The sequence below is a fragment of the Physeter macrocephalus genome, chromosome 18 (genome assembly GCF_002837175.3).
Source record: "Physeter macrocephalus isolate SW-GA chromosome 18, ASM283717v5, whole genome shotgun sequence".
Lineage (NCBI taxonomy): Eukaryota > Metazoa > Chordata > Mammalia > Artiodactyla > Physeteridae > Physeter > Physeter macrocephalus.
This window is the reverse complement of record NC_041231.1, coordinates 52,271,163-52,295,709: the sequence shown is the minus strand read 5'-3', so window position 1 is coordinate 52,295,709 and position 24,547 is coordinate 52,271,163. Positions and strand designations below refer to the sequence as shown.

Sequence of the window (24,547 nt, the reverse complement as noted above, 5' to 3'; positions counted from 1 at the left end):
TTACTTACGACATGTTACTTTTGTCATACATACATATGTGTGTAGGAATGTATTAATGTATCTGTCCTCTCCTCTAGACTATTAGCATCTTGTAGGCAGGGATCTTGCTGTTCATCTCTAGTCTTGAGGACCTAGCCAAATGCTTGGCACACGCTAGACACTTGGTAAATTTGAAGGAAGTGACACCTGGTAGCGCAAAGGGAGCATTCATTTGGGGAGAGGGGCTGGTGACATCTGAAAGGAGTTGAGTCTCACAAGTAAGGGAGCTGACTGCCTTCGTCCCAACCTCAGAGCAGTCTCACTGGGAGGGAGTAGATCTTACAGCTACATTAGATACAAACTGGTTTCTTTTTGACGTTTACTGTATTTTAGTGATTTGGTTTTGGCATAATAGTCTTTAAAACATAATTTCCATGTATGTGCATAAATATTCAGTTTAGTTTTTCTTACTGTTTTTGCTTCAGAGCAAGCAGTATTGCTTTCTTTCCCCCTTCAAGAAGGCAGAAAGCTTTTACAAAGGAAATTATATAACTGTTTCTTAAATTAGAAACAACACATCAAGGATTCTTTTCCAATTCTTAGAGGGCTTGCTTTCTGTTGGTATCTCCCAACTGTCAAAGGCAATGTCAGACATAGCTGATTGTCATATCAGAATCTGGACCTAACTGAATAAGTAGCTGTAAGAGGTGATCTTTTCAGACAAGGCTAGACCACATTGACACAGACATCCACACAGGATATGTGATGGTAGAATAAAAACAGTAAGTAAACCAGGATTGCAGGCAGTTAGAGATTTACAGTAGTTTCTGATCAGTGGTGTTTTAGGGGTGGAGGCTGGGTTAGAGTGCCTTGGGCAGATGTTGAAGGAGGCTATTTACAAGAGACCCCTGCTTTGCTTATGTTGAGAGAAGGGGTTCGTTCTTTTTTAGTTGGTCTAAGTTTCATGACAAATGGTATTTAAAGTTAGATTTTTGAGGTGTCTTGTGGTTTGTTGCTTTATTTTGTGCCTTGGGGCCTGTTTTTGTTTTTGAGAATGATATTTCTTGGTTCTGGCAAGTCAGCATCTGTTAAATCAGATAGCTGCTTGTGGCTGTTTTCCTGTTTAGTCTCTCACTCAGCAAGCACTGATCAATATTCCAATGTGAAATGTTCTTTTAGCACAAAGGTTATTGCAAGATTTATAAGAGCAAGGAGAGGTCTGGACTGCTTTGTACAACAAATGATGGCAATTATCAAGACAAATGAAAAAATTTAAGGGTGGGCAACAGCCTTTTACCAGGGCAGTCAGAACAGAAGAGAGAATGATTTGTATGCCAAATTTTATAAAAAGGATTTTTGAACCAGTAAGTCATGTATTACTTTTGCAGCCTTGTCTGTTTTCTGCAAAGTTCAGGGCAAATGGATACATTACGTTAGTTACCAATACATTGGACAGTAATTTTTTTTTTTCAAAAATAGATTTTAGTTGAACATTTTACTCCAAAGAACCACTGGTATGGTTTGCGGGCAGATGTGAAGGGGACGTACAGGTTTGCTAACTAGGACAAAGAACCATCTTGATTTGTGCACCCCTTCCCAAGGGGCTGAGAAAAAACCTCCACAACTTCTTGTGATCAGTAAGTTGCCAGCTGGTTGAGCAGTGCTGTGCATAAAACTAGTTTATATTGGATATTTTCTAGAAATCAAATCCTAGTGTAGAAAAGGCCAAAGTCTTAAAACAGAGATTCTATTTTACAGTTCTGTCACAACACTGTTACACACCTAAGTGTTGCTTAAACCTTGGAACCCTAGTTTAAGGGGAAAGAAACAGCTTGATGAGTTTTATGGGGTGGGGGCAGGAGGACTGAGGGTGGGAAAAGTCATCCTAGGAAGAGTGAGCAGCTTTTCAAAGGGCTTGGAGTTAAAGGTGGGGCATGAAGGAAGGTGTTTAGAGCACAGTAATGAATTACAGTAAAAACAGTGGTTTGTGTTTCCAAAAATGTGTAGGTGTTGGTTTCTCCTACAAAGGTAGTTTTCTCTAGATCATGTTGCCTCTTTACTGCATTCTTTTTGATATGTTTGTTAATATTTTTTTTATTCTAAAGGCTCGTGAAGAAGAAATGACTGCAAAAGTAATAGATCTACAGACTCAACTTGAGGAGCTGCAGAAGAAATACCAGCAAAGACTAGAGCAGGAGGAGAACCCTGGCAATGATAAAGTGAGGGGAACTGGACTTGGCTCCATACGTTCCTTGAAAACATTGTCATTTTCATTGGCTCGCCTGCTAACATACCTACCTCCCTCATCTAATACTAACAAAAGCCCTTCAAGAGGGAGATTCCTGCCTCTTTTTTATAGACAGTGAAACTGAGGTTCAAAGAGGTTAAATAAAATGTTGAAGCTCACACAATAAATATTCTATTGGGAATATAAACCCAGTCTTCCAGACTTCAGAGCCAGGGCGTTTCTGTGATACCAGTGCTTCTCAGTCTTTCCCGTGGAAAGAACAGCAGAGGAGAGTTAACCTCATAGCCCTGGGGCAGAGCCAAAAATGGTCCAGAGAAAGTATGAGAATTTTAGATTTTTATATTTGGTGCTAAGAATTCATATAAATTTTACATTCTCTATAACAGCAGTACCCAACCTTTTTGGCACCAGGGACTGGTTTTGTGGAAGACAATTTTTCCACGGACCAGGGGGTGGAGTGGGGGTGGGGTGGGGGGAGGATGGTTTAAGCGGTAATGTGAGCGATGGGGAGCGGCAGATGAAGCTTTGCTTGCTCACCGCCTGCTGTGAGGCCTGGTTCCTAAGAGGCTGTGGACTGGTCCACAGCAGGGGTTGGGGACCCCTGCTCTATAATATATCTTTATTTGTAGTGACATAAAAATGTTTTTAGTTGTATGCCTTTGAGAAAAACAGTGTCTCCTTTTCTCCTTGGACCAGTTATAGATGCAATGGGATTATTTTGGAAAATTGCAGTGAATTCAAAGAGATCTGGCACTCCATATCCAGGCTTTTTTTCTTTCTTTTTTTCTTTCTTTCTTTCTTTTTTTAATAATCCCCATCTTTAAGTAAAAATGATGCTATGAAAGGCCATGTTTACCTTGTGGCTTCCTGTCCTGCTCTGCACCCCAACAAGTGCACACCCGCAGGGCTTGTGGGCCCCCATTCAAGAATCTGGGCAGTGTACCGTTGTACGTCTAAAATGTTCTCACTCATTCCAGTATGGTCTTCATAGCTCTGTCATGAGGGTCTTGGGAAAGGTGGACACATTCTTGGCTTCATCCTTTAGTTATAGAGGATTCATTACAGAAGTCAGTGACCAGATAGCAATTTTCTAGACAACCAATTACATGGATCACTTTTCCAAAATGGAGAGAAGAGGACTTTATAAAAGACTTTGCTATGCTGTGCTGCTTGGTACATATATCTTGATTATTAGCATCGAGCAAAGCTGAGTAGACTGTTTTTGGGCCTCACTCTGTTGTGGCCTCTCCCGTTGCGGAGCACAGGCTCCGGACGCGCAGGCTCAGCGGCCATGGCTCACAGGCCCAGCCGCTCCGCGGCACGTGGGATCCTCCCATACCGGGGCGCGAACCCGGTTCCCCTGCATCGGCAGGCGGACGCGCAACCACTGCGCCACCAGGGAAGCCCTGAGTAGACTCTTTCTCTCTTTCTTTACTAGCTACTAAGTTCTATTGTTTTAGGATTTTTTTTTTTTTTTTTTTTTTTTTTTTTGCCATTTGGTCACAATATGAATATACTTGGTGCCATTAAACGTTGCTTCCTATGAGCCAAATAAGTGTATTCTACTCTGTAACATGTTCTTTTCCTTAGTATCAAATTAAGTATTAATGCTGCATAAAGTGGCACTGAGGCATTTGTCAAGATGCCATGGAGTATTGAAACATTATGAAATTAATATTCAGGAGGTCTTTTGAGTCCTTTACCTTGTAGCATAAGAAAGGAGAAACTATCTTTAACTTTTATTTCTACTCTAAAAAATATTTTTCTATTTTATTCTTTATGAATTTTTATTCTTTTCCTTTTTGAGCATCTTTTGGTGCTTCTGGGATATCTTGAACTACATGTCAGTGTTGAGTTCAATGAAAAATAATTTGTGATTATTGTGTAGAGTGGATTCCCAGAAATGGTCCTTTAGAATTTTCCTTAAAGGGCCCGTATGCTATAAATAGATGTTAATATGTTTAATTTTTTGAAATTGCACAAATAATAGATGAATACATTCTTGTTAAAAAAAAAAAAAAGTGAGATAATACAGAAGTATATAGATAAACCCTTCCTGGTGGGTACCTCCTTTTCCCAAGTGGTAATCATTGTTAGGAGTTTGGTGGGTGACCTTCCAGTCATTTTTCTTTGTTTACCTATCTTTATATATATTTACATTTTAATAGTTTGTATAGCAACATAGACCAGGTTTAAAAGCAAATATTTAAAGTTGTCTCATCTCAAATCTAACCACTCTCTTAAGACTGTAACACTAAATTTTTGTTTCCTTGTAATTTCATATTGCTCCATTTTTTTTTTTTTTTTTTTTTTTTTTTTTTTTTTTTTTTTTTGGGGCATGCGGGCCTCCCTCTGTTGTGGCCTCTCCCGTTGCGGAGCACAGGCTCCGGACGCGCAGGCTCAGCGGCCATGGCTCACGGGCCCAGCCACTCCGCGGCATGTGGGATCCTCCCAGACCGGGGCGCGAACCCGGTTCCCCTGCATCGGCAGGTGGACGCGCAACCACTGCGCCACCAGGGAAGCCCCATATTGCTCCATTTAATTATTTCTTGTAGGTTTTATTATTGCACTAATTTTTTTTTCTTTTCCATTTTTAGGTAACAATTATGGAGCTACAGGTAAGACTAGTTTTTCATTAATTTGAGTGAAGGTAGTCCATTTTCAGGAGCATTCTGTACTTTAGGTTAAAACATAAAGAGACTTGTTCTCAGGAGAAATTTACCAAGCAGTATAGCAATGTGTCCAGGCAATGATGAAACCCATATGCATCTCAGATCTGACTTCTTGTTCTTTCAGACACAACTAGCACAGAAGACTACTCTAATCAGTGATTCAAAGTTGAAAGAGCAAGAGTTCAGAGAACAGGTACAGGTCTAATTGGTGCCTTTTATTTTGAGATGACTTCCTTGATTTCTGTTAGTATGTTCTTGGAACTCATTTAGCTAGTTTTTAAAAAAGAATGGATTTAATACTCATTTATTAATTGACTTTGCAATCTTGTCTTACACAGGAAATTTTATTCCCAAACCTGAAGGTGCTAGAGTATATCTTTATAAATTTGTGATCACGTATATTTAAACAAGAACACTTGCATTCATATTATCTAGTTCCAGAACATTCCATCACCCCCAAAAGGAAACCCCATACTCATTAAGCTGTCACTCCCTATTACCTCCTCCCCCCAGCCTCTCACAACCACAAATCTGCTTTTTGTGTCTGTCGATTTACCTATTCTGAGTATTTTATATAAATAGAATCATATAATACATGAGCTTTTTAATCTGACTTCTTTCACTTAGCATGATGTTTTTAAGGTTCATCCATGTTGTAGCATATATCAGTACTTCACTCCCCTCTATGGCAGAGTAATATTTCATTGTATAGATATACCACATTTTGTTAACTCATTCATCAATTGATGTGTGTTTGGGTTGTTTCTACCTTCTGCCTATTGTGAATAGTGCTGCGAGGAACATTGTTTACAAGTTTTTGTTTGAATACCTGTTTCCTTCTTTGGGTTATGTACTTAGGAGTGGGATTGCTAGATCATATGGTAATTATATGTTTAGCTCTTTGAAGACCCATCAAACGGTTTTACATTGTGGACACCATTTTACATTCTGACCACAAAGTATAAGAATTTCAACTTCTCCACATCTTCCCCAACAAGTGTTTTGATTATAACTATCCTAGTTGGTATGAAGTAATATCTCATTATGGTTGTAATTTGTACTTCCCTAGTGACTAATGATGTTGAGCATCTTATTATTTGTATATCTTCTTTGGAGCAATGTCCTTTGCTCATTTTTAAGTTGGGTCATTTGTTTTTTGTTGTTGTTGAATTGTGAATGTACTTTATATATTCTGGATATAAGTCCCTCATTAGATATATGATTTGCAAATATTTTCTCCCATTCTGTGGGTTGTCTTTTCACTTTCTTGATAATGTCCTTTGAGGCACAAACATTTTATATGTTTTTTCTTTTGTTGTCTCTGCTTTTGGTGTCATATCAAAGAAACCATATGTATTAATTTTTTTTTTGCCTATATCCTGTATTCAGCATTAAGAAAATCTAGTGGCTACAGCAGTCTTTTTTTTTTTTTTTTTTTTTGCAAGTACGGGGCCTCTCACTGTTGTGGCCTCTCCCGTTGCGGAGCACAGGCTCCGGACGCGCAGGCTCAGCGGCCATGGCTCACGGGCCCAGCCGCTCCGCGGCATGTGGGATCTTCCCAGACCGGGGCACGAACCAGTGTCCCCTGCATCGGCAGGTGGACTCTCAACCACTGTGCCACCAGGGGTTTTTACATATGATTTCCATATGAATCTTATGATATGATTGGAATATTTGTTATTTTTAGATTCACAATTTAGAAGATCGTTTGAAGGAATATGAAAAGAATGTATATGCAACAACTGTGGGGACACCTTACAAAGGTAGGAATTCTCTCATCATGGTATCTATGGTTATCTTGTATTGGTGGACTTCTGGATGATTTTCATTTTTGTCTTTGCTAATCTCATTCTTTACAAGGAATATGTTTTACCTTTGTAATTCACCAGTAACAACTAGTTTTATGGAAAGAATGGTAGTAATCTAAAACAAAATTAATGCGTATTTGTTGTAAAAAAAAAAAAATGCTGCCATGTTTAAGTGAAACTGCAAGTTCCCACTTCATTCTCCACTCTCCAGCTGAACCTAGTTTACAATTTACATATATTTTTCCAGACTCTTCTGTGTGTATCCAGACATTTATGTAATCCACTACATGTACCCATACAAACTCAGAGTTACATATTTTAGATGCTTCTGTTTTTTACTATTATAATAATGCTGTAATTGCTATTTTTAAACCAGGATTTAAGGAGAAAATAATTCATAAAAATATTTATTTCAAGATGGGGAAGGATGATTTGGAAGTATTACTCTGTTGACTTATGTATGCCACTTACAAAGGATTCTAAAGATGAGCTTGAGTCTTTATGTAGTTGTTCCCTTGAAATAGTCATGACTTCAAATAATCTCTGAATAATCTCACAATTTCCCATTCTCAGTTTCACTGCCTCACTGCATTAAGAATAGTTTTATTTTGCTAAATGTTTTGTAAACCTTTCTGCTTTTTCATGAAAGGCACTGGGGCATGAATCTAAGCCATTTCACATTCTTTTGTGTTTTTGAAAGCTCTTATTGTTGTGAAATAACATAAGACATTTTACAGTTTTTAATTAAACAAGGACTTTCTTTAGATTCTTTCCAAAACACACTTCAAAAAGAAGAGAAAACCAACTTGGAAGTTTCCTATGGCTCATTGCAGAGAAAATTCCTGCTACAAAGACTGTTTGCCATAGCTAAGTCAACATATGTGATTCTTAGCATAGAACTGCTAAATCAGTGCCCCGCTGTGCATAGGGAATAGTATTGATTCTTTTTTATTTTTTTTTAAGTTTCAACTTAAGAATTTCATACTTAATTTTCCTTTTTTCTCAGTTTTAAATTGTAAAATGAACACATGTACATTTTTTTAAACAACTGACACATATATAATACTAAGTGTCAGGCACTGTTATAAAACACATTTTGTCTGTCAACTCATCTAATCCTGTCAAAAATCCAAGCAGTCTGTTTGAATTTGCACATTAATCTCTTTGCTGTGCTTTTAGATGTTTCTTGGTGCAGAAGGCTTTTCAGATTACCTAGTGTGCCATACTTCTGGAAGTGGATGCAAGTATAGACTTCACATAATGCATAATTATGAATTCATTCAAATTAAAGTTTGTCACAGTGTGACTTCATATACCTGAACTGTATTTATTCTTTATTTTTAGATTAAAATGGAGCTTGATTAATAGATGAACTGTAAATTTTATGACAGTCTTTTTAAGATGTTGAATCAAAGTATTTGAAAACCACTATATTGGCATTATTATTTCATGCATTTTCAAGTTATTTTATCTACCTTGTGTTTCAGAACTGTTTAGAAAACTTGATTTAAACTTCAGTGCTTTCAGGTTTGGAATACTAGAAAATGTAGAATACTATTCTGAGTTACTAAACTCTTAAAATAAAAATGATTGTTCATTTTAGTCATTGTAGGATATCTGAAGCCAACCACATAATATTTAGGAAAGAAAGACCAGTTCTGAGGAATCTTTGTATTCCCTAGGTCTAGTCTTTTTAAATTGCCATGCCAGAAAGATGAAGAAGAAGAAGTTTGAGGATGGGGGGAATGTGAGAAATAAAATTGCTATAATAATTCTTGTTTTCTCTTCCAAGGGAAAAATACCAACTGGAATGCTTAGTGTATATGTAATGTAATGCAGTACAATACATACAATATAATACAGTTAATACAAGAGTGATGCCTCTCTCTTTGTTCCTTTGATTGTCTTTTAGTTTGTCTTTTTCTGAGTAATAAGTAGCTTATCTGGTTTTGTCTTTACAGTTTGATCTGGTTTTTTTATTTGACAGGTGGCAATTTGTACCATACTGATGTCTCGCTCTTTGGAGAACCTACCGAGTTTGAGTATTTGCGAAAAGTGCTTTTTGAGTATATGATGGGTCGTGAGACTAAGGTATAAATCATGTCTGGTGATTTGGCATGTGGTTTAATTTAAAAGGAAATATGTCCCATTTTTAGTACACATATTGATGTTGTATGTTTACTGTTAGCAGACCATACATGCTGATAGTAGGCAATAGGTAATTGTGTTATTGCCCTTTGTTTGCAAAAGTGAATTGGCAGATCTTGCTTATATTTGTTACATTTATAAAATATTAATTTAGAAAATACTGGTGGATGATGCTAAAAAATAAAAAACAAAATTTCATTAACTTAATACTTTGTGAAGCATGTGACTATTTTTTTGACTTCAAATCTTAAAGGTAGGAGAATAGATGGAGACTATTTCATGGAGACTTGAGGATAGCGTGGCTAGTATTGGAAATGGTCCTAATTAAGAATGACTATGTAGGGATATTTAGAAATATTTTACTTTAGTCACTGTAAGAAAGTTACTCTTGCACATATGGAATATTGACCATTTAAAAATAACCACACTGTGTAAGTAATAATGCTCAGTTAATTTGTTTTCTAGAATATTAAATTTATTATAAGGTCCTTGAGTATAGAGTCTTGTCTTACTGTTGTTTGTATCCCCAGCAGTATTTTTAAAAGAGCCTTATATCAGACGTTTTGTAAATATATCTTTAATTGAATTGATTGCATTTAGGGAGATTCAGGAGCCTTTTCTCAAAGTTTTTCATTTGAAGCAATTTCTGTTTCTGATATTGTTTCAACTTTTTACCTTCATGAACTTTTACATTGTCGTTATATGTTGGCTGAGAATGGGATAATGAGTTTTCTAAGAAATTATCAGTGTTCTAATTTGTGGGTCTGTGGGGATTACTGAGTGCTAAACCAGTTCAGGAATTGATTTGGTAAATATATTTAAGACCTAAAAATTAGGACATAAGAAAATCTCTTAAGAATGTTATGGGGACTTCCCTGGTGGCACAGTGGTTAAGAATCCGCCTGCCAATGTAAAGGACATGCGTTCGAGCCCTGGGCCGGGAAGATCCCACATGCTGCGGAGCAACTGAGCCTGCGCGCCACAACTACTGAGCCTGCGCTCTAGAGCCCACAAGCCACAACTGCTGAGCCCACGTGCCCCAACTACTGAAGCCCACGTGCCTAGAGCCCATGCTCCGCAGCAAGAGAAGCCACCACAGTGAGAAGCCCGCACACCGCAACAAAGAGTAGCCCCCACTTGCCACAACTAGAGAGAAGCCCGCACGCAGCAACAAAGACCCAACACAGCCAAATAAATAAATAAAATTTATTATTTTTTTTTAAAAAAAGGATGTTATGAATCGTAGATTCAGCTAAACACCAGGAGCTATAGGACTAGAAGTCGTTTGAATCCTTGACACTATAGAAGTCTAATTTCACTGTATCAGATAATTCAAATTAAAGTAATATTTAGTGTGATCCTGAACATGAATCATAGGAGGGATATATTAATTCACAGTAATTCAGTGCCTTTTTTTCTTAAGGTCTTTTTTTTTTTTTTTTTTTTTTAGTTCAGAGGATAGCTAAAACTCATTTTCTCCTTAGCTTTAAAAAACAAAGCCAATGAAATGTAACTTTCTCTTACTATGCCCTGATTGGATAGCAGCCGGAATCTGAGGTGGGGTAGATAGTTTAAAATTACCTTGTTATTGCAAGGAAGGGGGAAAAGCATTTCTTTACGAAAAATAGCCTCTCAGGAACCTAGCTACTCTGGTTTATTCGTTGAGTCTAAAGCTATCATCCCAGAGTTGTTGCTAAATAAATTATTTAGTCTTTTCTCTATCTGCAAAATGAAGAGAGTGTGACTGCCTCAGCCTTTGTCTTCTGGATGTTGTGAGCCTGTATGGGGTGAGATCCCTACAGAGTATGAGTCCTGGAGAAAGGCCCAGCCCAGCATGAGATACGTTCTGGGGTGGTACCAGTTCAGCCAGGTCTCAGGGCTCTGCATTTCCTCCTAGGCTGTGACTTGGGAGACAGCTAGAAGCGACGCTCCTGAGGCAGCTGGGCAGCCCCAGCTAACACAGGGCTGGGAATCTGTGTTGAGGCGGCTCTATCTGATCTTTATCTTCAGCATTCAGTGTGCTTTTCTGGTTACCAAGACTGAGTAGTCTTTTATTCTGCCATCACATTTTATAAGTCAGTATTGAAAATTGGCAGTAGATATTCAGTTTAATTTACTTCATATTTATTGAGCACTTACTATATGTGGTCCTTTATCACCTTTATCACCATGATGGATAAGGAGATGAAAATTGATACCATCCCTAACTTTAAGGTGTTTACCATATAGTGAGAAAGTGGAGCTGTTTACTAAGCACAGTATGATGCAGACTGTAGCACAGTGTCCTCATGTTTACTTGTGGGAAGGTCAAGGACATCATGGAGAAGGAGATGTATATACAGGCCTTTACAAGGGGGCATAGATTTTGATAGATAGATAGATAGATGAGCTCAGGCAGGAGGAAAGCCCAGACAGAAAGTCCAAGACAGGAAATTGAGTGTGGGCTTTGGAATGACAAGTAGTAGTAGCGGACAAGTAGTCCGCTCCAACTAAAATACCAGCTCTATGAGGTGGAAGTGACTCTGCTTCGGGCTGCAGGGTGTGGAGGGCCTGGAGTGTTCTCAGAGTTTTACCTGTAGGTTGTTGGGGGGTAGCCCTGAAAATTTTTGAGCAGGGGTTGACACAATCAGAGCTATTTTTAGACATTTCTTTTGTTGATTTGCCTAATTTCCATACATTCACAAAGAATTTGAAATGGAGACCAGGTTGTGGTTTTAGAACAAGCCGAGTATATTGTGGCCTTTGTGATTTGATCACCATCTGCCATTGTTTCTTGTCCAGTAGGATCTGTATGTCATCCCACCTGTCTTTCTTCATCTGCTTTTGCACACAGTGTTCCCAATTTGATGAGGCAGATGATTTTTTTAAGACCACATATGTAATACACATTCTTATAGTACGAAGTTAAGTAAACTCCCCTTCTTTCTTCTGTCCTTGCACTTTCTTTTTCTTGGGTTTTGAGCCTCCATGCTATTTTTGATGCTTAAATTCAGCCTGTTCTCCTTTTCAATAGAAAGTGTTTCTCATTCTACCCTTTATTGACTCCTCTCCCTAAAGAAAACATGGCAGGAGAGGCCACTTCTAAACCAGGTGGCTCATTTGAGTTTTTCCTTACTTCCCAGGACCTAAGGATATTGTGTGTAGAGTAGACAGTCTGATTTCTTTCCCAAGATTCAGCAAAGAGCCTGGGCTTTCCATTAAAGTGTTTTCTGACAAGCCAGAGAAGAGCTTTTAAGTCTTTACTAGGTAATCAACTGCAAATGCTGCATCAGTGATGAATTTAACATTGTCTAAAAGTGTGAAGAGGCAACTAGCCACACTTGGTTTTATTTTTTGTTTTGTTTTTTTGTTTTTTTTTTTTGTTTTGACAGACATGTTTGTGCATAGATGTGCACTATGCAGTTTCATAGTGAATATAAATGGGCTTTTGGGTTTCTGAACTTGTTAAGCTATTGAAATTAAAGAAATGTTCCCTATAATTGTGAATCCCTGAATTTTAGATTTTTGGTACTTCCTAAAAACAGTCTTCATAGATAGTATACCAGAAACCATTTAAAATTTCCAGAGTTCTAATAAAAAGATTATTGAAATAGTTACTACTTCATATTTCTCTTCCCATTTCATGCCACATATACGCTTGGTTTCTAGACTTCAGTTTAGCACAGAAGATTCTGTTCTATCTAGGCAATACAATTTAAAGGATGAGGATTTTTGTAAAATGCCTTTGGAATTCTCCAAGAACTAAGTTGTTTTAAAGGTATTTTTTAAATCATCAAGCTGGCAGAGGCAAAGATAAAAGGAAGGAAGGAGGGCTGAAACTAAAGTCTTGCTCTTTATGGGGGTTTGTGGTTGAGGAATAGTATTAGTTGATCTATTAGTTGAAATAAGTATTAGAAATATGTAAAGTGCCTTGCCTAGGCTTAGCACATAATAAGACTTTTTTTAAATGTTAGTTCTTTTCCTTCCTGGAAATAGTTATACTTTTTTAAAAATGATGTATGTTCCTAAAATTTTGGTTAACTCTATTATGTCATCTTTTGCTCAGTGACCTTCTGCAGTCACACACTCTTCCCCGCCCTACCATACACACACACAGTCTTGTAACTATGAACAAAGAATATTAGAGTCAGCTCTCTGGTGAGCCTCCTGTCCTCTGTAGCACTACAGTAAGTAGTACTACTACTAATCCTCAGGAGAGCATTAGTACCTGAATTTGTATGTAAGCACTGAACTTGTTATCCTACTTATTTCATAAGTGGTATCTTCTTTCCTCTCTGTCTCCCTCAAACCATCTCATCTTGATACAAAATAGGGAATTTCAACCTTTGAGGAGAATTTTCCACGAGCTTATGGGTGACAGTCTGACTTACGGTATATTTATTGAGATCTGCACAGTTTATGATCTTGTTTGCAAGCCACCATGTGTAATGTTTTGATTCATCCTGTTTTCTACCGAACAAAACATCTTGTGTTTATTTAAAATGTAATTTGTATTTCTATTAGGCTGATGTGCTGCATGTATTAAAAAATACCTATAAGCATGTTCATGTTCATGCAGTAGCCCATGTTTATGAGATATATGATGTGATTTAGTTCAAGCTGAACTTGGGAGTCTCTAAATCTGATTGTTTAGAGCGTATGTTTTGGCAATACATCACTTACTAGGTAGATTTCTACAAATAAAAAACCTTATAAAATGAATGAGTAATAAAGTTTCATTTTAATAAGACAGAGGGCCAAGAGCATTAGAACTGTATATAGCTTCATGCTATTGTAAATACATCTTCTTAAAATAATACCAATCCAGACCTTGTGAGGGATCCTTTCAAATTGAAATTCTAGTGTTGGCTGTTATTTCCTTGACCAATACCTTCACATCATACTTCTTTGGTCGTGGCTTCCATTGAGAGCACTAAAGAATTCCACCAGCAGAACATGTCAGAATGGGGTGAGACCCATCTGCTCCACTGTCTAGTGATCGTCTCTTGTCTTTCTTGTAGACCATGGCAAAGGTTATAACCACTGTACTGAAGTTCCCTGATGATCAGACTCAGAAAATTTTGGAAAAAGAAGATGCTCGGCTCATGGTAAGCTTTAAGAATAGGCTACAGATAGAAGACAACTTTATCTCATCTGTTTACTTTCTGTCTCATTTACAAAGACTTTGAGTTGGTAAGAGAAATTTAAAAGTTTTCATCTTTATTGTACTATAGCCTGAAAAATGAGAGTGAAACTACATTAAGAAAATTAAACTGAGGGCAGATCTGAAAAGAACAGTCTTATTTAATAGTATATATGAGGTTGACACCAGTATGTGCTATATGAGATTTCTGGAACTTGGGCTCTTTATGGGAAGGATGGAAAAGGCATTTGTTCTGGTATATCCAGTAATAATTTTTTAAACTGAATTATATCATGATGTTAGGTGTTTTGTAGATTACAATTCCTTATTCTACTTCACTTGATTTCTGAATACAATAATTCTGAGTATAAGAGTTTAAGCATTTTTTGAGCTTTTGACATGTACCCTGCAAGGGAAATGTAGATAACTGAATTCTTAGAAACCTTTGTGTGAAGTCAGCTGTGACTGAAATGAAACAAACACACACTTCATAAATTATGCAAAATTCCCTTTGCCTAACTTCTTTTTGTGCTGAACCAATAATACAGTAAGAAGATCCATTCTAAGCACAGTATGAAATTTGTGCTGTTTTCCTGTCTGGCCCTTAGCTGTCTCTTTCTGCTTCCTTTTCTTGTCTTGCTAATAGCCTGTAGCTCTTCCATATATTCCCCCCAATTTCTTTACCTATTTCATGATCCCGGTACTGCTGTTTTTTTCACTCTCCTATTTAAAGCAAACAAAGATCTACTCTTTAGTGATGGGTTAGCCCATGTCTGAGTATCTCCAGTAAGAAGGACCAAGTCAATAAGTAATTACCCTTAAGAATCCTATCTTATCTCTACAGACTGTGTGTTTCTTACAAAAATTCTGGCTTTTCTTGATCCCAAGTCTCCCTTTCTGTTGTGGTCACCAATCTGTTATGGTTCTAACCCATGGAACTCAACCAAGAACCCACAGATGTCCTGGATGGAGGGCTTTTACCTTCCAGGCTAAATAACCCCAGCACTTATCAGCCATTTATGAAGTTCCTCTCCTTTCACCCATTGCATGTTCTGACCTCTTTCTGGCTTCCTCTAAGGTCATCCCAGCATCCCTGACTTTTGTCGCAATACTCCATTGTATACTGTATTATTTACCTATTGTATATTTTCTGGGACAGTTGCAGTTATTTTGGTTAGCCTTTAATTGTTTTTTTTGGTGAAGCATTTCTCCCTGGTAGCTAGTGGTCTGAAAAATATCGTCATACCTCTGTAGTTATTTCTGGTTATAGATATTTTTGATAAAGAAGTATGTAACTATAATGTATGCCCTTCATCAGTAGAGAGAATGTTGTTTTAAATTATAGCAAACATCCAATTCTATAATCTATAGTCCACTCAGAGTGGTTTTCCTCTTCACTGAGTAAACAACTGTGTCTTTGTGAAAATAAAAATCTCCAATGCAGTTTGAGCCCGTTGACACAATTCTGTCATTATAGTCCAGTTTAAGAAAATATTTTAAAATGATGGATGTAAATAGAAAGCTTTTATTATCTTTGTTCATTCTCCTGTAGCCTCTTTTTTATCTTGTTGTTGGGATATAGCCAACCTCTCATCTTACTGTTGGGCTACATTTTGTCAGGATTTAGAATATAGTATAGACTCATCCTAAGTCACTGCTTTGGCAAATGTGGTAGGAAACATTCCCCCTCATCCCCCACATACACATACAGCCTTAGATTGGTTTGTCTTGAAGGAAACTAATCAAATTGATTACATGTAAATAGTGAACCATCTAAAAACCTTTTAAGGTAGATGGAAAAGTTTCTTTCTTAAGTTTAATTTAAAAGAAATCTTTGAAAAACTTTACACTCTTCTTTTGTGAATAAAATGGTATTCATTCTAGATAGGGATGAAGTGGTGACTGACTTCCTGAAGTAATTCTTCCTTATCCCAGAGGCTGACCTGCCCAGAAAGAAAGTCCCACTCTTTCCACTACTTTTTTTTTTTTCCATTACTATTTTAAGCAGAGTCTCATCCATCATTATCTTTTGCTTAATGAATGAGTTCAGTTGACAGTCACCTACTTCTCTTCTGTTGGGTTGGCCAAAAAGTTTGTTTGGGTTTTTTCTGTAACATCTTACTTGTTATGGCAAATGTAGGAAAATTGAAGACATGGACGATACGATTGTTGACCTTGTGGAACCTTTAATTTTAGGGGGAAGGGGTAGCATCCATTCATTCATACATGAATAAAAGATATGCTTAAGTAATGTAATTCAAATAATAAAAATAGATGCTTAGGAAAGATGAACTAAGTTATAGTGAGCATGAAGTGAGGGAGATCCCAAAGATGACTTATCAATTTGAGTCACCTTTTGTCAGCATAAAGAGATTTTTGGTACAGGATAGAGTGACTCAGGATTGTTCCCTTATTTGATGGAAAATTAAGATTACTGTTGATTGAGAAAGTTGAAACATAAGTCACATTTGCCTTAAGATTGTTGTCATTCATAAAATAAGTGGTAAGAATCACTGTCTTTGAACAAACCCCGTAAAGAAATTATAACTTGTTTCATACCCCAATGAACTGTAGCTGATTAGAGCAAAACACTGCTGAGAATAGTGACTTCTCTTTTTCTATGGAAGTATCCAATAGAAAGATATCTACATGTGTAGAAAGCAGAGCTTTTTAGGGTTTTATTAAATAATTGTTTAAAAGCTATTTAGTCACATTAGCTTTAAATATATGTTCCAGATGGACCATTTCTGTAATTTGTTGTAACCGCAGCTACAGTTTCCCCTCTGTTAAAAATTAACAGTATTGACTATTTTGTTATTTTAGGTTTGGGGGCTACAAAGCTGGTATAAGTAAACCAAACAAACCCCGTCACATTGCAGAGCTCCCTCCCCTGTCCGTTAGTATTTGGGATGCTTGGGAGAGCGTGGATTGCACTTTTTGCTGAGAGTGTGCAGCCACGTCAGCATTTACGTTATTTAGCAGGTATGAGAGGAGGAATACTTTCTAAAAACTTTGCTTTATGACCCTAATGATTGTATGTTTGCTTTGTGGCATTGATCGAAAACTGTCCATGACTGCTGGTAAGGTATTTTTCAGTATGTCTCCTCTTTACCATACCTGCCCTCTCCTTAGTGACTTTTATACTGTTTATTTGAAAAACCCCACTACAGAATACAACAGTTATTATTTAATAAGTTGTTTCAGAGTTTAACCTAATTTGAAGAATGTACTTCATAGATGAGAAACCATTATCTGTCAAGTAAGAGTAAATTATAGAGCATAAGTAAAGTCTGGTTTATTTGAGGGTCACAATGTATAGTGAAGGAATCCTAGTCCTTCATTTGACAAGTCTCAGAGCCTCTGTTTCTTCACAAAAGTATGTTGGATTATTCTATCTCTAAGGTTCCTTTTCCTCTAAAGTATTAAATTAGTTGTAAATTTTAAAGTTTTAGATTTCTTTCAAGTGGGAAAAAATTGTCTTCTATGCAGCAGGTAAAAGTTAAAGAACGTGCACACACAAGTCTCAGAGCCTCTGTTTTTTCACAAAACTAACGTTATCTTGTTAGGATTGTTGGAGAACCAAAGTACGTATAGTGCCTGCACTGGGATTTTGTGATCATGGTGGGGCTGGTGGTGGTGGTTCCTGAGCCACATGTAGTGATGAGTAGAATGAGTCTTTCCTAGAAGGTGAGACTTGGAAAGGTAAACCAATAATGTGTGTAAGATAAAGCATGAAAGACCTCACTACAACAGTCAGGTCACTTTATAGGAATGAAACCAGCTCAAAACATGTCCCATCTCCAGTTTCAGCACCTCTGAGTGCCACCACATGCATCTTTGCTTGGTGAGAGCTAGCTCTCAACAGCTCAGCCCCTGTGTAACTTTGAGCAAACCTTTTTCATATTTCTGGCCCTTATTGGTAAAACAAGTATGTTGGATTATTCTATCTCTAAGGTTTCTTTTCCTCTAAAGTATTGAGTTAGTTGTAAATTTTAAAGTTTTAGATTTCATTCAAGTGGGAAAAAATTGTCTTATATGCATCAGGCAGAAGTTACAGAAAGTGCACAGACCAAATGCACATACCTTTGTGTTCCCTAGAGCAGCCTTTTCCCTCCTCTCAGTTTTTAGATTATTGTGCCTGGTTTTGGTTTAGGTAGTGTAAATGGCCAGAGTAGACTGGATGTTTGAGTTTCAGGGTGGGAGCAATAGTGAATACGAAAGTCTTTTTTTTTTTTTAATTAATTAATTAATTTTATTTATTTTTGGCTGTGTGGGGTCTTTGTTACTGCACGCGGGCTTTCTCTGGTTTTGGCGATCGGGGGCGGGGGCTACTCTTTGTTGCGGTGCGTGGGCTTCTCATTGCGGTGGCTTCTTTTGTTGTGGAGCACGAGCTCTAGGCGCACAGGCTTCAGTAGTTGTGGCACTCGGGCTCTAGAACGCAGGCTCAGTATTTCTGGCGCACGAGCTTAGTTGCTCTGGGGCATGTGGGATCTTCCTGGAACAGGGCTCCAACCCGTGTTCCCTGCATTGGCAGGCAGATTCTTAACCACCGTGCCACCAGGGAAGTCCCAATATGAAAGGCTTTAGCTTGTCTAATTGAATAAAACTGCCCTGGAAGTACACCACCAGATTTTTTTTTTTTTTAAGAGCGTGTTTGTTATTTATTTAGGATAATTACAGTAAGAAAGTTTATTTTAATCAGGTGCTAAATCATCTCTTGGAATTGAGAGGTTCTTTTGTTATATAGAAATCTCTTTTAAAATGTGTCTCTAGGAATATACTTTTCTCTTTAGAGTGTTAGCAAACTTAATGACGCATTTAAACCAGATGGCTATTTTCTTGATGACTCCATTAAAAGAAAATTGTTCCATTCTGATGAGAAAGATTTGGCTTGTTTTCATTTCTCATCCACTGTAGTCATTTTTAAAGATTGATCTTCTGTTGACTTTGTTATTGCTTTGCTTTCATGCTGATCCTTTGTGTTGTGTCAAGTTCTTGATCAGTCCTTACCCTAGACCAGTCTTGTACTTAAGTTAATGTTTCTGGCTTCTCTCCTTTTGGTTGAAATTTTTAAAATCTCTTCCAGATTAATAAAATCGTCAGAACTTTTCAGCACCGTTAGGTATAAACGTTCTCCATTCTAGCTGAGGTTTACCTTTACCTTTGTGTGGGCTCAGTAGATGCATGCAAGGTGGATTCAAGAAACAAACACACATAAAAATGATGCATAGTGAAAAACATTGCACGTCTAAAACCTATATTTGTTATCTTAAAAGTGGTTTTACCTCTTGATATTGTTAGAATTAACATGATGTGTGATCATTTGCGAAGAAACATTGCAAACAGTTCAGAAACATTACATAGAAGGCTGAAAATCATCACATGATTTTCAGCCTCCCAACTGTCTCCACCTTGCCAAGGTCATGTTTGCTAATGGTGTGGTGAACATCCCCCAGCTTTATAATTATGTATTTATAATTATTCCTTTATCATTTAAGTATTTTATTTTATAAAAATGAGAGTATGCAACGGCTTGCTTTTTCACTTATTTTTGTATAATTCCACCTCATTACAAACTGATTTACCTTATTCTTTTGATTGGTTGATTATATGGATGTCCTGCAGCTGAGTTCATCAATTTCCTATCCATGGACACTTAGATTATTTCAGTTTTTCAGTACTTAACAAGCATAGACACAGGGAGCATACATATATTTCACATGCTTTTGCCAGTTTTCCAATAGAATGTTAGCCTTATTGTGTTGTGTGTTGCACCTATTTTCTACTTTGTCTTTTGATTTTTCTGTTCCTTACTAACTGTACATTAAATATAAAAGATAAATAAAATGATGCTTCTGAGGTTGGTTACACTAAGAATAGACTCAGATTTTATAAACAACTGTTTTTGCTGATGCTGTTTTAAAGCAAACCAGGAAGCTAATTAATAATCTTGGTTTATGACCATGTTAAATAGGACATAGAATTTATTTAAGAAGGTTGCTATAGTAAAACTGTTTGTAGAGATTGGGTCCCCTTGAATAGAAACTTTGGTTTGGGTTATCATTCCTGAAACCATTCCTGATATACTGTTGATATACAAGAGTTATTCACTGATAAAATTGACATATTTTAGGAATGATGATTCAACATATAGACATACTGTATTCACATTCATCAACATTTCCCCCCAGATTTTTGGTGGTAAATTGAAATTATGTAAATCAAATTGTAATGTGTGCTTTAATGGAATTATGAAAGAAATCCTTTTATAAACCAAATAATCATGACTTAATTATGTCTAGCATATAAATATGTACTTAAAGTGTAAAGTACATCTTTAATTGTGTTGTTTAAACTTTTAAATTAAAGTTCCAAGTAAAATCTCCACTACATAGTATGTTATATTTACTTAGGATGGGAGGGAGCTATTACAGATTCCTTAGCCTATCCTCCCTTGATTTGGGGAGATGTGAGAAAATTTTAAGTACATTCTGTTTAATCCTTTGAAGTTCATATACACATATAATCTGTGTGTTATGTTGTCTTAAAACTAATCCAATAAGCTTTTTTTCTTCCTGGCTTTGTAGTATACTTCACCTCGCAGTGGTATCTTCTGAGTAAACCGTCAGTCTGTGCTTAGTTAGCATGTGGTGAGTGAAGAATAATATGTCTTTTGTCTTTTGTGCAAAAATTAAATGTATTGCATGATACTAACCATTATGCTGGAGTTCTTTTGCTCTTTTGTTTAATGAAAATATGATTATGCTATGGGTTCATATAGGGATTTTCTGTTAATTTTGCTTTATAGATTAATGATATATAGATTAATAATCACCACCAGTAAATGTTACATAATTCTAAGAAATTTTAGTTCTTTAAACAGTAGTTGAAAGTTTCAGAATTGGTCTTTGAAATTTTGCTAAAGAATCCAAAAAAATCTTTATGTATTTTACATTCCTTTTTGTTTTTTATTTCTCAAGAATGGTCTTTGAAGTTAATAAAGATTGTGAGAGAAAAATGAAAAATCATTTTCTAGATAAAAGTGACGTATTTCACGAATCCGGAATGTAAAATATTGTAAAGCCTTCTTAGAGTCAAGGCTAATCTGAAATAATGAGCACTAGTAAAATTGATTTTAAAATAAATGGCAGTTTTATTACTTCTTGGGATCATGCAAGATAACAAAGTAGCACATTTGTCCTGAGGAGACCCTTAGGCAGCCTGTTCTAATTGAATGTGGCTGTTTCTCATTAACATATTATTACAGTGAGGGGGAGGCATCTAAAATGTTTGGACACAGTTGGCTGTCCTCACATTTAAACACCCCTCCCATCACCTCCACATATTATCCATGCTGTTAGTGTGATTTAGCACCCCTAAAAATTTAGGGTACGTCTTTACCTCAAACTTTGCAAGAATTTTCACAAGTGACAAATAAGCTGGATCACAATCTATAGAACTTAATTATAATTAAATTAAAGGTTCTCTGATAATTAAGCTAGTGTTCAACTAACAGTATCAAGTTTTAAAATGTTAATATATAGCATTTTTTAATGTTTTTGCTTTAAATATCCTTTCTGCCTACATTTGAATCTCATTTTTATTTTTAATATGTCAGTTGCCTTAGTGATTATGTAAAACTGTCATTAGTCTTGTAAATCCCAAATCTAATTCAATAAGTCTTAACATTTACCTTTGTTTATAGTATTATAAATACTGTATCATGCTTGTTATTGCATTTAAATAGTATCATTTATCACTTGAAAGGTATACTCTGTAGCATTTCCGTTGATTGTCTCCTCAACTTTTAGTTTGAAAAATTTCAAACAAGATTTGTAAAAATAGTACAATGAACATCCATATACCCTCTACCTACATTTACCAGTCATTAACATTTTTCCAGATTTTCTCACTTGCTCTCACTCTTGCTTTCTCTCCATATATATTTTTCCCTCTGTGACATTTGACAGTTGCTTGCAAACATGGTGCTTGCAAGCATTTGACAGTTACTTGCAAACATAAACTAAATACTTTACCAAGTATCTTTAAGAACAAGGGCCTTTTCCTACATACTCACAATACAGTTACAACTCTCAGGAAATTTAATATTAACACAATGCTCTTATCTAATATATAGTAAATATATACATTTTCCCATTTTTCCAAATAATGTCTCATAATTTTTAAAATTCCAGGATCCATTGAAAGATTGCACATTGCATTTTGTCGTCATGTTCTTCGGGTCTCTTTTGAACTAGAAAAGTTCTCCCAGCCTTTTTTGGGTCTCTCATGACATTGACATTGTGCAGCATTATTGAATCATGCATGAACTTCTTTTCCTGCAACAGTGCAAGCTAACGTTTGAAAATAATAACTGACAAAGGGTTTTAAATGTCATAGGAGATCTTTTTCTTATCTTCTCTACGTTTCTAGGACTAACATGAGTGTTGAACAAGTTTTATAAATAGTAAACTCTTGGAGATAGATCATGAGTGGTGGATTATATTGTTCATTTACAAGTTGAGAAGACTTTGATACTTTCTCTAGAACTAAAATATATTTGAAAAGTTTGTCTCTATTACTTAATCTTTTTTGGTATTTTATTTTTATGCATTTTTAACCTCATACTTGATTTGACCACTGGCTTTTAGCATCTTAATTAGAGAAACTTTTTTAGGAAGGTTTAGCATCATGTTTCATAGCAGATTACGGTTTTAAAATTAAGTTTGTTAATTTCACGAGGCATTCATAGCTTTTTCACACCAAAATGCTGTTATCCTCTGCCACCATGCCTGGCGTCCTGGGAGAACTGCAATATGTAGAAAAATCATTACATTAGGGAAAAAGGAAGAACCTTTCGTCCTCTTAAATCCAGTCTGCATTCTTGTGAGATTCTGCCATGTCATCACGTTTACTCCTGGCTTTCTCTAATCATGACCTGGTAGCCTTCAATATGTGCTGAAAGGTTGCAGTTCCAGATTTCACTTAAAAATACTGCTTTCCAGGACTGCTGACTATAAGGTCATTCCAAGAACAGTAATTTTTAGAAGATTCCTTTAGGATTTAATATTTAGAATATTTCTGCTTCAGTCCTCAGACCATAGAATATAATCTTGATATAATTTTACTTTAACTTGAAAAAATAAATCTCACAGAAAGTTAGCTTTAAAAGGTTTTTCTTTCTCCCTTCCTCCCTCCCTCCCTCCCTCCCTCCCTCCTTCCTTCCTCCCTTCCTCCCTTCCTTCCTTCCTTCCTTCCTTCCTTTCTTTTTAAATTTTTATTGGAGTATAGTTGCTTTACAATGTTGTGTTAGTTTCAGGTATACAGCAAAGTGAATCAGTTACACAGATACATATATCCCCTCTTTTTCAGATTTCCTTCCCATTTAGGTCACTACAGAGCTTTGAGTAGAGTTCCCTGTGGTATACAGTAGGTTCTTGTTAGGTATCTATTTTATACATAGAAGTATACCTATGTCATTTTCTTTCTTTCTTTATCCTCACCCTTCTTCTTTTCCAGTCATGGCTCCGACCTTCATCTTGAAGAAGTGGGGAGAGTGATGTTGGGCAGGCCTGGAAAACTGTGCATGTCTGCTGTTCTTAGAGAACGAAGCTGTTATTCAGGACCCCTCATGTAGCCAGAAGACCAAGAAAAATCTGACATTGGCCACAGAAAGATTGCGGACTGCCTTTAAAATAGATTATATCAGTGGAGAAACGGTGATAGTTTTTTTGCGGGGGGGGGATTCTTCAGTTTTTCTGTTGGGAAGAGTTTTTGTTGTTTAAAAGATACTTTGAATAATTTAACCTGATTTATGGGCTCATTTAATGTTCCTTTCTTCCATTCTTTTTGTCCCTCTTTTTAAAGAACTGCTTGCCTTTCGTATTTATTTTTAGGGTGATTTTTTTTTTAAAGACTTGTGCAATACATTTTGAGGTGGAACTTAGTGGATTTTTTTCCTGATATATTAGAGCATTTAAATTGACTATTTTATCCAGATTGATTTGTTGAATATTTGCTAAAGACTAGTTCTTTAAGCTATGACATATGATAAATCCAAATGGCAGTACCTCATTGTTTACTTAGCTTTTGTACTTATATTTTTCAGAGGAAAAAATACTACTGTAAATTGTAAATAGTCAATACATAACTGTATTGTATGCAAATCTGTGACTGTTGGCAATGTCATCTCAGAAGAACAGATAAATAAAGTTTATTTACTATATAAAATGTGCTTATTGTGTTTTTTCCTAAATTGAAATCTATTTCAAAATAGTTAAGAATTTATGTTGTATCTGGGTGAATATAAAGAGGAATTATTTGTCAAGAGAGCTGAATGGCTAAGCATTTGGAAATTTTTTTTATGCTTTCAATTATTGAGTATTTTTCTAATGTGTGAATGGATGTACGGAAGGATAGGCCATGTGTGTGTGTGTGTGTGTGTGTGTGTGTGTGTGTGTGTGTGTATATACACATAACTACATTTATCATTCTGTTTATATTAAGGCCCATTAAAATTTCTGTGAAAACATTTTTTTTTTTTTTTTTTTTTTTTTTTGTGGTACTCGGG

At 36.3% G+C, this 24,547-nt stretch overlaps 1 protein-coding gene across 6 annotated transcripts in view; it reads left to right on the top strand.

The window, feature by feature from the left end:
- The window catches only part of GOLGA4 (golgin A4), an 85,466-nt gene extending 61,295 nt beyond the window's left edge, over positions 1 to 24,171 (top strand). For 4 of the 6 annotated variants that reach the window (XM_028479145.2, XM_055079932.1, XM_055079930.1 and 1 more), the window contains 8 exons: positions 2,085 to 2,198; positions 4,825 to 4,845; positions 5,024 to 5,092; positions 6,587 to 6,662; positions 8,695 to 8,798; positions 13,856 to 13,942; positions 20,565 to 20,627; positions 23,497 to 24,171. In XM_028479145.2, coding sequence (XP_028334946.1) covers positions 2,085 to 2,198; positions 4,825 to 4,845; positions 5,024 to 5,092; positions 6,587 to 6,662; positions 8,695 to 8,798; positions 13,856 to 13,942; positions 20,565 to 20,594 — 501 coding nt within the window. In that variant the 3' untranslated portion in view covers positions 20,595 to 20,627; positions 23,497 to 24,171. Of the gene's footprint in view, positions 1 to 2,084; positions 2,199 to 4,824; positions 4,846 to 5,023; positions 5,093 to 6,586; positions 6,663 to 7,886; positions 7,948 to 8,694; positions 8,799 to 13,855; positions 13,943 to 20,564; positions 20,628 to 23,496 lie in introns of those variants that run through there. The other 2 variants (XM_055079931.1, XM_055079933.1) reach the window with 2 other exon arrangements.
- The last annotated feature ends 376 nt before the right edge of the window (positions 24,172 to 24,547 follow it).